This window comes from Scyliorhinus canicula, chromosome 18 (genome assembly GCF_902713615.1).
Source record: "Scyliorhinus canicula chromosome 18, sScyCan1.1, whole genome shotgun sequence".
Taxonomy (NCBI): Eukaryota; Metazoa; Chordata; class Chondrichthyes; order Carcharhiniformes; family Scyliorhinidae; genus Scyliorhinus; species Scyliorhinus canicula.
The window spans coordinates 26,037,103-26,049,760 of record NC_052163.1 but is presented as its reverse complement, the minus strand read 5'-3'; the positions used below and the strand labels follow the sequence as shown (position 1 = coordinate 26,049,760).

Sequence of the window (12,658 nt, the reverse complement as noted above, 5' to 3'; positions counted from 1 at the left end):
ACCAATTTGATTCCAATTTAATTTTCTAATGTGGGTCGTTAATGAAAAGACAGTACTATTAAAACAGTTTAAATGGTCAGCGCATTATGGTTGAAATAAAATCTTACATGATACTTGAATACAGAAATGTGCAATCCATTCTTAAATATACAAGTACGTTCATTAATTTCAAATTCAATTTTATCCTACTTTATGCAACATATTTATGGTAAATTTTACAACAGTATGGAGTATTAACGTTGAAGGTTCAAAGCTCCAATTACTACCAGACTTACTCAGAACACTATTTACAATCGTGTACATACATTCAAGCATCGATAAAAGAGAAGTTAAAAGATTTAGGAGAAATAGACAGCTGGACGTAAATTAGGGTACTCACTACAAACATGAAGAGAGAGTAGAATATTAGAGCCATGGCACTGAACGACTGGATCGAGGCCATCATGTTCCTTTGCAAACTCAATGGCAGCACGATAAACACAGAGACTGCAAACAGCAAGAACACACGGAATCCTTGCGTTCCCTAAAACAGAAAAATGGCAGCAAAAAAAAGTAAATAAATGTTAGAATCCCATCATACTAATAGGTCACAACACAAGTGGATTTCTTATAAAAGGTAGAGTTCAGTAGTAAATAGATCACAAAGGACGGAAAATGCAATATACATGAAAATATAAATCACTGGAGTAATAATATTGTAATTTAATCAGAGTGCGCAAACAAGGTCAGAGCCAAGCAACATGAATCTTGATGGGTTTATGGTTGTCACTTGAAACCCAAGATTAAATTGCAATCTTCTATTCTTGGTTCGCCATTTTTTTTTAAATAAAAAAATAATTCATCAGTTTTGCTAAAGGTAGAACAATAATATTGTCAGTTACAGGCAACGTCAAAAGTATAATAACGGCAGTCTAGGCGAGGTCATTGTAAGGTCATCACTGAAAATTATTACTGTCACAAAATTCAAAGGAATAAAAGAACTCAATAGAAATCAAGGAGTGGGCTACAAAGCTGTCATTCTGTTGAGGGGCTCAAACGACTTCACAAGCACTCAGAATGAAGCTCAGCTTTTGATGGACACCTGCACCCCAAAATGGAAATAATGGTATGTTAAAATAAATCTGTGGCTCATTTGAATACATGATTTCAGCATCCTTTAATTAGAGCACAACTTGAGGGTTGATATCAAAATCACAAAATAGAGGTGCAGAACAGATCACATTTTACATTCTACAAAACACAGACAACACATATTATAAAGCCACATGTTGAAGTTTGTTCCTACTTGCAATTGATGATAATCCTACCAGTCATTGCTTCAGGTAAACTAGTGGACCATAGAATGTTCCCTCTTTTATTTGATTAGTGTGTGCAGCTACCTTGGTGCACTTGTGTGCCATTTTTGAAAGTGAACTTTTTTGACCTCAATGTGTGCCATATGCAAAGCCCACTTACCTGAAGTCCAAGCAATTGAGCAAAGAAATTAGATCCTAAATCAGCAATAACAACGTAAAAAGCAATGCAGGTCCCCAACATCAAGCCAATCAAGCTGGAAAATAAACAGATAAACCATAATTAATAGCCCTGCAATAAATATTCACCCTAACTAGCTCGGCCAAGCAGAAGAAAGTTAAGATAAATGCACAACCTCATGTGATATGCAACCATAAAGAACAAGACACATTACAGGCCGCATGGGACCCCGAGGGTGAAGAGGGTCTTCTTGGAGCGGGGTAGAGATTGGGGGGGGGGGGGGGGGTTTGGCGTTACCCAATCTCTCGGGGTACTACTGGGCGGCCAATGTGTCGATGGTGCGCAAGTGGGTAATGGAGGGGGAGGGGGCAGCATGGAAACGGATGGAGAGGGCGTCCTGTGGAGATACAAGCCTGGGGGCCCTGGTAACGTCGCCGTGGCCACTCCCTCCTACGAGGTATACCACGAGTCCGGTAGTGGCGGCTACCCTCAAGATTTGGGGGCAGTGGAGGCGACATAGGGGAGAAGTGGGGGGCTCGATGGAGGCTCCGTTAAGGGGGAACCATAGGTTCGTCTCGGGGAATGTTGATGGGGGATTTCAGGGTTGGCACAGCGCGGGCATCAGACAGCTGAGGGACCTGTTTATTGATGGGAGGTTTGCGAGCCTGGGGGAGTTGGAAGAGAAATTTGGGCTCCCCCCGGGAAACATGTTCAGGTATCTGCAGGTAAAGGCATTTGCTAGACGGCAGGTGGAGGGGTGTGAGTGACAGGGTGCTTTCGGGGGTCTGGGTCGGAGAGGGGAAGATATCTGATATCTACAAGGTTATGCAGGAGCTGGAGGAGGCGTCAGTGGAGGAGCTGAAAACTAAGTGGGAGGGGGAACTGGGGGAACAGATCGAGGACGGGACATGGGCTGATGCCCTGGAGAGGGTTAATTCTTCCTCCTCGTGTGCGCAGCTTAGCCTCATCCAATTCAAGGTGCTGCACCGGGCCCACATGACTGGGACGAGGATGAGTAGGTTCTTTGGGGGTGAAGACAGGTGTGTCAGGTGCTCGGGGGTGGCGAGGACGGTGTCGAGGGTGGTGGGATCCAGGGTCAAGCCAGGATGGGGACTCGCGATTTTTGGGGTTAGGCTGGAGCCGGGAGTGCAGGAGGCGAAAGAGGCCGGTGTGCTGGTCTTTGCGTCCCTAGTAGCCCGGCGAAGGATTTTGCTACAATGGAAGGATGCAAGCCCCCAAGCGTGGAGACCTGGATGAATGACATGGCGGGTTTTATCAAGCTTGAGCAGGTCAAATTCGCCCTGAGAGGATCGGTACAAGGGTTCTTTAGGCGGTGGCAACCTTTCCTCGACTTGCTGGCTCAACGATAGGGTACTGGGACAGTAGCAGCAGCAACCCTGGGGAGGGAAGGGGGGGGGGGGGGGAAAGAGGCGATGACTATGTTTGTTTATTTAATTTTAATTTATTTTTAAGTTCTCTTGTTGGGGTTGGGGGGATATGATACATGCGTTGATACGGTCTGGGGGGTGTTACAGTTGTTATGGGTTATTTTGTTGCATTTCATGGTTTGTTGTTATATTTTATATTTTCTGTAAAAAATTCCAATAAAAATTTTTTTTTTTTTTTTTTTTTAAAAGACACATTACAGGTTTTATCCCTCATCTGCAGGACGTTAGAGACTATTTCAGCTGGAAGACAGCAGGAACGTTCAGTACTCCTTAATAAAATGAGGTGAAGAACTCTAAATTTGCACATACTCCTGATCGCTATCCAGAAGCCTTTGAAGGAAGGTGCACATGCTCAGTCATTAAATTAAACTGGATTATATTCAGCTGCAAAACACCCACTGAATGGCTTGTCAAAACCCACCATCAAGGTAGCTACTTCATGATTGCTGATATCAACTGCAAACAGTGAAATGCTTTTCAAGAAACACGTAGAGCAAAATGTTTGTAATCAAAGGGCTACAGGTTGACTGACACCAAATTTAACAAAATCCCAAACCATGCACCGGCACTTATTCCAAAAAAAGACGACAAATGCTGAAAACGATGTTTTATCTGTTCTTTCATCCCACTTTAAACAGGTTAATGCCTCCATTGAAAGAGACAGATGAATATATATACACACACACACAAATGCATTAAATGCTCATCTACTAATGTGTCAATAGTAATTTCCAAATTCTTGTTTGATTTATGCTTGCTCATCAGTCATAAAATTCTTCCACAGAATCTCACCATCAAACAAGGTTCATGGCAAGCCAAATCCAACCCAATGTACTTCTGCTCTAATGCAGTGTGCGTTTTTCTTCCGCTTGTCAGAGAATGAAATGGATCTTTGCTATACAATCTGCCATGTGTACAATTAAAGACCATTATTTTCAGTTTCTACCTCAATGTAAAATTAAGGATAAATATCCACATCCTAAATGTTAAGGTAGAAAGGCTGCCCTTCCCTTCCCATAGATGGACAAAATGACCCGCATCACACATGGCAAGCGTTTCCTTTTTGAAAAGATGCTTCCCATTTAATGGTTCAACAATAATTTAGCTTTATAAAGCATCCCTCAGGTGTAACACTGAACACCCAAACAACCAAGAGGACACAGCTCGGATATCCAACAGACAGATCCCACACGTTGCAGTCCCACCGACAAAGATTGATAGGTTTTGTTAGGCAAGAGTATCGAGGGATGTAGAATAAATGCGAGTGAATAGTCACGAGGTGCAGACCAGCCATGATCGAATTAGATGGCAGAACAGACTCAAGGGACTGAATAGCCTGCTTCTGTTGATTCTTAGGGCTTCCCTTCCATACATCCGCTCCGCTCTCCTGAAATGCAGTTTCTTACTTGTTCTTATTAAACATTCTGTCCTTATTTCAATCTTAAAATTAACATGACTCCAAATATTCCCTTAGTTAAACTTGGCTCATAAATAATTAGCAGGAAGAAAGATACAAATCACTTTTGCCTTCTGCCTTGTGCATTCCTTCACCTTGTGAAGATTCTTAAAGTATATAATAAACTCTTTCAAGGATATGGACTGGTTCAATGTCAGAGTCAGGAAAATTGAAATCTTCCAAGATTACATCAGAGGTGCGACAACTAACATTATCACCTCCTAGAGTACTACATTAACTCAGTATTAAGTGGTGACCTGCAACATATTCCTACCGACAATTCTTTTTCCATCTTTCAGAACCACCCACGTACCCAATGTTAATACCCAACTCATTCCTTGATTTTAACAATTTATGAACACTGCTTCGCAAAATATTGCCACCTCATCCACTTTATTTCTTCTTCTGTCCTTCCGATAACACCAAGAAATTTAGCTCAATTAAATGAGGATTTGTTTTCCATAGATCCTCGTCCTGTAATTAAGTCTCAGTAATTTATTCACTCCCTACTTATTAACTAACCCATAACTTTTCTACTGATTCTGACATTCATGTAAATACATCCTACTTAATTTCCTGTCATCCTTGCTACATCCACATGGCTCTTTAATAATTAGACCACTACCGCTGCTTGCCTATTTTAAATCATTTGCAACTACTTCATTTGTTACATTAGTCATGATGTTTTGGTACAATGAATACCAACCAAAATCCAAAGAAAAATGCAGACACATACATGTAATAGATAGGAAGTACTCATTGGAACTTATCACTTTACTATTAAAAAAGCCATCAGGTGATGCAATACACAGGGATCCAAATTGCTAACATTTTGACTTTCAGCAAGTTCCATTGTATACCATGGTAGAGAAGAAAATGTAAAATTTTACAAAATGTTACCTTCTTTTGTGATGCAATTTTCTTTCGCAAAAGACTACGTTTCACAGGCAGAAGATACAACTGTAAAAAGGTAACTGGATATAGCCGATTCAATATGACTAGGTAAGACTTCTGAGCTACAGTGCTCAAGAGCTAGACTGGTCCATGAGGAGGAAAAAAAAGTTGGAACAAAAAATAAAATAAAGAAGAAGAGGAAGAAACAGCAACGGTGACAAAGCTAAAATAACTCAAAGCGTCTACGCCAGCATTTCGGTGACTTATTTCACCAGCAGCTATTGGTCAAACGGAGTTAGGACTTTATAATTAAAATTCTAATTCCTTCCCGTGTCTTTTTAATGCTGATTTGTTAATGATTGATTTGAGATCTAAAATTATTTCTTTACTGTACAGGGTCAATCATGCCATTACTGAAGACTTCCACTTAAATCAAAAGCAGTCGCTTAAATTACACAGATTTTGTTTTTAAATGTACCTGCTGTGTACCCTTCAATCCTGTGGTATAACAGTGCATCTGTTGGGGAATTCAAAACTGGCTAGGCAGCAGTTTAGTTGCAGATGCGACACCATAGAAAATTCATACAGCAGACCTTACAATATAATTGCCTCAAGAACATCCACATGAATTCTGAACGGTTTGGAATCTTCAGCTATCAAATGCTGATTAAGATAAAGTAGCCTAAAATTATGGTGTAGGTTACAATGAACACCTACAGGCAAAAGTATTACTGCAGCCTGCCCATCTTTAGGTCTCAATATAAATCGCAGACAAAAGTCAGCTCTGTGTCTATTTGTAGACATGTGCAAAACTTCTCATCTGTGGAAAAAAAAGAAACCTGCCTTAGAGAGTGCAGGTGGGAGCAGTCATAATCATCGAGCATTTTAAAAACTTTACTTCAGTTTAGAACCATTCCAGATGGTGTGATTCTTTCCAGATGCAGGTGCACATCAGTTCTGAGCTTAGAGTGCACAGCCAGAGGAGGGCAGTCATCCACGGAGGCAATTTCATCTTTTTCATGCAAAATACGCAGAGAAGTCAAGTTAGCTTTACATCACTGCATATGTGGCAGTGTAACAGCAGACCAATGCAGTTATAAAACAACTTGAAACATTAAAGCTTTTATGAAAGCCTGTAAGATTTCATAATGCTGTATTTCAACTGAAGATGCAAAAAAGATGCCAAGCATATAGAGGCCTGTTCTTTCAGTCCGAGTCAATTACACTCCAATTACTGAAGAAAGGAAGTCCATAATTAGTCAAGAACAGTGCTCTACAATTATTCAGCTGCATGGATTAGATGTCAAGACTGAAATATTACAGTTTAAATTGTAAACGACCTTTAGAGTAATGTGATCATAATTCTAATAAGATACAAATATTAAGCTTTAAAAGGCCAAGATTGAAGCTTTCTTCCGTTTTATGCACTTTTGCCTTCTACTCTTTTATTCCATGTATTTCCTCTGTCCTTTTCCCTCCATGGAGCATCTAAGGATTTATTTTACTGTATAAAGTTACCACAAGACACAAGTTGCTCATGTTAGTAGGTAGCTTGCATTTCCAAGTTTTAACAAACATTCAAAAGTAAAGACCAACTTGCCCATCAAGCCTGCTCCACATTGGCATGGAGTATCTTCTACACAGTGAAATGAAAAGAAAGTTGCCATAGTTCCAGAGGACCAAAGGTTGCTCTCCCCAATTGAGTGAATTAGAGAGTTTGCAAAACCCAAAGATAATGACTTCAGGGGAACGCAAAGGACTCATCTCCTGTCGCATTAGCAAGGCATTTATGGCACTCACCTGAGGTATTTAACTGTTGGAGACGGACCATTGTGATATCATTTGGAGAATGGGACACTGGCTAAGATAACTTTCTAGACATGAGCTAATCATGTTAGCCTTTGAATACACGTACCTTATTTCAATCCGCCTAGCATTTGGAGAGGGAAGGCCAAATGGCAAGTCAACCCTGTGTACGGTTTAAGCACATTTTCTCAAAAGAACTGGGGACAAACAGCTGGGAAAGAAGGTCCAAGGCGGGTCCTCCGGTCTCCCTTTCTTTCAAACCCAGCTGGCAAACTTTGAGCCCTGTTTGATAAGTAAACACCCCATTGCAGACAGAGACTTCTTAAAAGAATTCAGCCCAGCACTAGCATCCCCAGAACAACCACCAAATCAGCTGGCTACACCTTTATATCCAAAGCATCAGGAACCACTGAAGGAAAGTCTGAAGCCAGAGGAGTCAAATTAGAATGTAAATTAGTTTTTACTTTAGATGGGCTCTAATTTGGCCAACCTTTCCGTCCCAACTCTGTAATCTGTATTTGTGTGATGCGTGAACTTTGAGCACATGTGCGCGCAAAATTGAAGTGTATTTTATTATTTAACTTAGATCAGTTTAAGTATATTATAGCTAACCGCTTTTTAGATAAACTCAATGAAAACCTGTCAGATTCATTCTTTTATGACCACAGGATTGGCATGTATATCCTTTTCAAACAAAAAACTTGTAGTTAACAAGGAGGGGGAAAAGAGAGGAGCCATTCAACCTCTCCTCAGCTGACTTCGCCTATAAACGTCAATTTTAGTCTGACTGAGTTTTTATGAAGAGCCTTGGGACATTTTTCTATATTTACATCTCCGTACACGTTTTAGTTGTTGAATTCATCCAGCTCCAAAGTACCTAATACTATCTTAAGAAACTTGCACTTAAATCCTCAAATAGGCTCCACTTTTCTGAATCTAAACCTCTTAATTATTTTAAAGATTTTAATTGAGTCTTCTTAAAGTCCAAAAGCCCAGCCCCTCTAGATCCATGATGTCAACTAGCAATCAATCTGGTGTTTCTCTGAACCTTTTCCAAAGCCTATATGTCACCACCACAAGGAACCAAAGCTGGGCACAGCATTCTAGATACAGCTGGAAAAAAACATTTCTTGTTTATCAAGGAGATGGAGGCATGGTGGTAATGTCACTGGACAGTAATCCAGTGTCGCAGGCTAATGCCTCAGGCATTTGGGTTAAAATTTTACCATGGCAGCTGGTGGAATTTAATTCTATTTTTAAAAATTAAAAGCTTGTCTCAGTAATGATGACAATGAAACTACAATTGATTGTTGTATGAACCCATCTGGTTCACTAATATCCTTTAGGGAAATAAATCTCACCTGGTGTGGCCTATATGTGATTCCAGAAACTTCCCTGAAATGGCAGTGGGATGGGCAACAAATGCTGGCCTTTCCAGCAATGCCCACATCCCATGGAATATTTTTTTTTATAAAGTTCATTATCTTGGCATTCATCCAACACTACTTGTTCTTACAATAGCCTTGTCACATTTTTCATGGGGCTTCAACGACTCGTGCATTATAACATCCAGATCCATGTCTCACTCAGCAGACTTGAGCATGATACTCAGCACAGTGTACACATGCTTGAAATTGACCCTATCCAAGTGCATCATGTTGCTTCTATCCATAGTAAAAGACAAACGACAAAGCACAACCATGTTCATCCAAAAATCCAAAATCTGCACACTTAATTCCGCAGCACTTAACCTTGCTTATATGTACCTTCAAAAGGTTCCTCAGCTCCTAGGTCAGCTGAAGTCTAGAGCATAATGGTTAACATCTTGTAAAACATTTAAACGCTCCTTAAAACTAAGAGTGAAAACTTCAATCAAATTGGTCAATTAACAAATCTTTTGCTGAGCACTTTACAAATAAGCAAACCAGAAAGATTTACAGTACTGGTAATTTATTGCTATTGGGCATTTCTTTAAAAACCAAACAGAAAGAAAAAGTGGTCCAATGATCTGAATGTTTCCAGTATGTACATTTTCAAAAGTAGCACGCAGAATGTTGACAGTTACTCAGCAAGTTTCATGAAAGGCCAAACAGAAAGTTATGAAGTTACAGAAAATACATTTTTTGTTTTTTGAAATACCCATGAGACCACATCTTAAAATATCCAACTGACATTTTTGACAGGGGCAAAACGTCAGTGAACAATGCCAACTTTTGAAAAAGATAGAAAGTTCTGACCAAATGAAGAAAAGTACTCGCGCACCATGTTTAAAACCTGACGAAAGTAGATGCAAATTTTTTTAAAACAATGATTTTTAAAACCATGTTAACTGTGAGAAATGGAAATTTTCCACTTCAGGCATGTCGTGTCAAAAGCAAGCATTCCCATGTTAGTTACAGCAGTTAAATGCAGTAAATCTCCCTGGAGTCTTCTCCAACATTTTGTTGTATAGCCCCAATCTCAACAACACACTCTCCCACCAAACCACCATTACATTTTTCATGCCAACAATCCTTATAAACTCTGAATGAGTGTGCCAATTTAGGGCTGAATTTCATGCCTATGGTACTTGCAGCAGTGGGCCTATACCCACAAAGATTGTGCTCGTCTTAACCCATTTCAATTAGGATTCTTGGCCAATCAGATTTGATTTTGACCCAAGTCATAGAGCTGAAAGGCCAGTGAGCTAACGCAAAGTGGAATTAGGTCCCATCAGGTTACAGTTTCCCAAGAAAAATGAAATAGCATTTACATACATAGTGCCACAGCAAAAATTTGTAACTCCTTGCTCCTTTTCTCCATTACAGCATAGTCCAGAATCTTCAGAATTACAAGGTTGTCAGTAATCAGATATTTGAAAGCTACAATGACACTGACCATATTTGCAATGTCCTCAAGTTTTCATCATAGAATCATAGAACTTACAGTGCCGGAGGCCTTTTCGGCCCATCAGATCTGCACCGACCCTTGGAAAGAGCACCCCACTTAAGCCCACACCTCCACCTTATCCCTGTAACCCAGTAACCCCACCTAACCTGTTTAGACACTAAGGGCAATTTAGCATGGCCAATCCACCTAAACTGCACATCTTTGCACTGTGGGAAGATACCGGAGCATCGGGAGGAAACTCGTGCAGACACAGGGAAAACGTGCAGACTCCGCACAGCGACCCAAGCCGGGAATCGAACCTGGGACCCTGGAGCTGTGAAGCAACAGTGCTAACCAATGTGCCACCATCTAGAATAACAAATTAATTGAAAGAGAAAACCAGTTCAGGAGGAGGACTGGTTTGACAATCATCTCTTTGGTTCAATGTTAACTTCTGCTGGGTAAGTGTGGCATAACATATTATCTAGATTTTATTTATGCCATTTTTAAACTGTGGCGCGTAGGTTTAATGAAAGCATAATACTGTTGAAGAGACAACCTTAGGATCATAACTTAAGCTTACCTGGTCTCAACCAGCATTTTGCCTGCTTTCCCATAAGCATGAAAAGCTAAAAATTAAAAAGCAACTGGTTAGAAAGCACAACAGTACAAATACTTGGAATAGATTTGAATTTACATTTCAGAATTAAGTGCTTTTGTAGTAATTGCGACTGAAGTGAAAGAATTTTAAAACATATACCAATCCCTGGAGTACATGATCAAGCATTGTTCAGTATCTGTTTTCTGTAGTTTCCAAATTTTGGTAGAGATACTGAAGCACTAAATACCATTTAACGAATAGGGTAATTCCCAAAAATACATAATTATTAATATCTCTTTGCTCTTGGTTGCAAATATGTTTAAGCGTTTGCTTAAAAAAATTATTCCAAGGCCAAGATGAAGAACTCTTATGAACAAATATCAATAAGTGATGGTACTTCCCATGATGGAATTACCTTCCCTTTAAATAATAGTGTATTAATACATTCCAAAATATAGAAAATTCCATTATGATTTGTAATTAGATATTAGATATAAGTCAGCAGAATTGCAGTAAAAGTCTCACTGCTAGGTCAGCTATCTTGAGTACAGTAACTTGAGACTGATGGCTTCCATGAGATATCAAGACACCTAATATATTGGCAAAGTACTCATACATATTGTACTCCGCTGCAATGACACTTCCTGTTTACATCGGGAATAGATTGACATAATGGTCAATTCATGAATTCGGAACATACTACTTTAAATTAAACAGCAGGGAAGGAAAAAAGCATGGCCTATTGACCGCACATTATGAAGACTGGAACATCTCAAAACCTCAACAAGATATGCCACCTACTGTTGCATGATGTTTATATTGCAGCAGTATTCAGTTAGCATTACAGATATCAACAGCAGCAAAATAAACTAAACTGTTAAATTCTCAGTGGAGTGTAGCAACAGAGAATTTTAAGTGGTTAGTGGAAAGGAAATTATTACATCAAGAACTCTATGGGTAAAGATCTATTAGTTACAATATGCCCCTATGGAATTACCTTTCCTTAAAGAACGTACACTGAGTTTAGTAAAAAGGCTTCAGGTGCAAAGTTATAAAAATAGAAAACTGGGTTATTTTACACACACAGATCTGATGAAAAATCTGTACAAGACATTAGGTAGGTCACCATGTGTGTGTTAAATTTCCACCTCTCCTTGTTCCTCTCATGTAAAGTCCTCACCTACTACTGCTTTCCCAAGTACCACTGTGATATCTGCACAAAGAACTATTCCGTGTTAGTCTCCATTAACCTTTGTACCCAGTAACTTCTCATCCATGGTGTTTTCAGTCACAAACTTCCCATCTCCTCTTCTTTAGCTTTATCAACCTCACTTACCCTCAACCTGCCCCAAGCAGACACCATCAACATTATCATGAATTTATCAAGCCTGTAATTCTGATTTTTAAGAAGACATCTCAGATAACCAGTTAAACCCAGCAAACACACCAATTGTTCTCTACCCTATCTTCCACCCCTTGGTCCTTATCCAATTTCTCATCTCAGATTCCCAATCCTTCCCATTTCCAAATCCTGGCCTTCCTTTGTCCTAGTGCTCACCATCACAAATGGCTCTGCTTACACAGGCACTTCTGCAAATCCCCTTCAAAACAGATGGTACCACCCCCTCCTTGTCACAAATTACTACTCAACTCTTCTTCACTTCCAGCAGCTATTTCTAACCTGTCTTTCCTCTTCAAGGACCTCAAATACAATGTCTGCCGTTCACCAGCTCCAAGGTCACCTCTCCAAAAGCCACCTTGCTCTTTTTCTCCGTGTCTTTAAAAAGCTTTCTCTTTAAAAAAAAACGACCAAACTTTCCTTCATTTCTCTTAACTCCACCATTATCTTTCTGCACTCTCCTATGTGCAATGCTTGGGACTACTGGTATGAAATGTGCAATATAGAACATAGAACAATGCAGCACAGAACAGACCCGTCGGCCCTCGATGTTGTGCTGAGCTTTGTCCGAAACCAAGATTAAGCTATCCCACTCCTTCATTCTGGTGTGCTTCCCCCTGCTTCCTCAGTACTACCTGTCCTTCTGAATATCTTTGTATCATCTGCAAACTTAGCAACAGTTCCCTCAGTTCCTTCTTCCAGATCATTTAATA

At 39.9% G+C, this 12,658-nt stretch overlaps 1 protein-coding gene across 2 annotated transcripts in view; it reads right to left on the bottom strand.

The window, feature by feature from the left end:
* The window catches only part of slc38a10 (solute carrier family 38 member 10), a 143,116-nt gene that overhangs the window by 112,461 nt on the left and 17,997 nt on the right, over positions 1 to 12,658 (bottom strand). For both annotated transcript variants that reach the window (XM_038778263.1, XM_038778264.1), the window contains exons 3-5: positions 10,529 to 10,574; positions 1,456 to 1,549; positions 380 to 523 (exon numbers count right to left, since the gene is read on the bottom strand). In XM_038778263.1, coding sequence (XP_038634191.1) covers positions 380 to 523; positions 1,456 to 1,549; positions 10,529 to 10,574 — 284 coding nt within the window. The remainder of the gene's footprint in view (positions 1 to 379; positions 524 to 1,455; positions 1,550 to 10,528; positions 10,575 to 12,658) is intronic.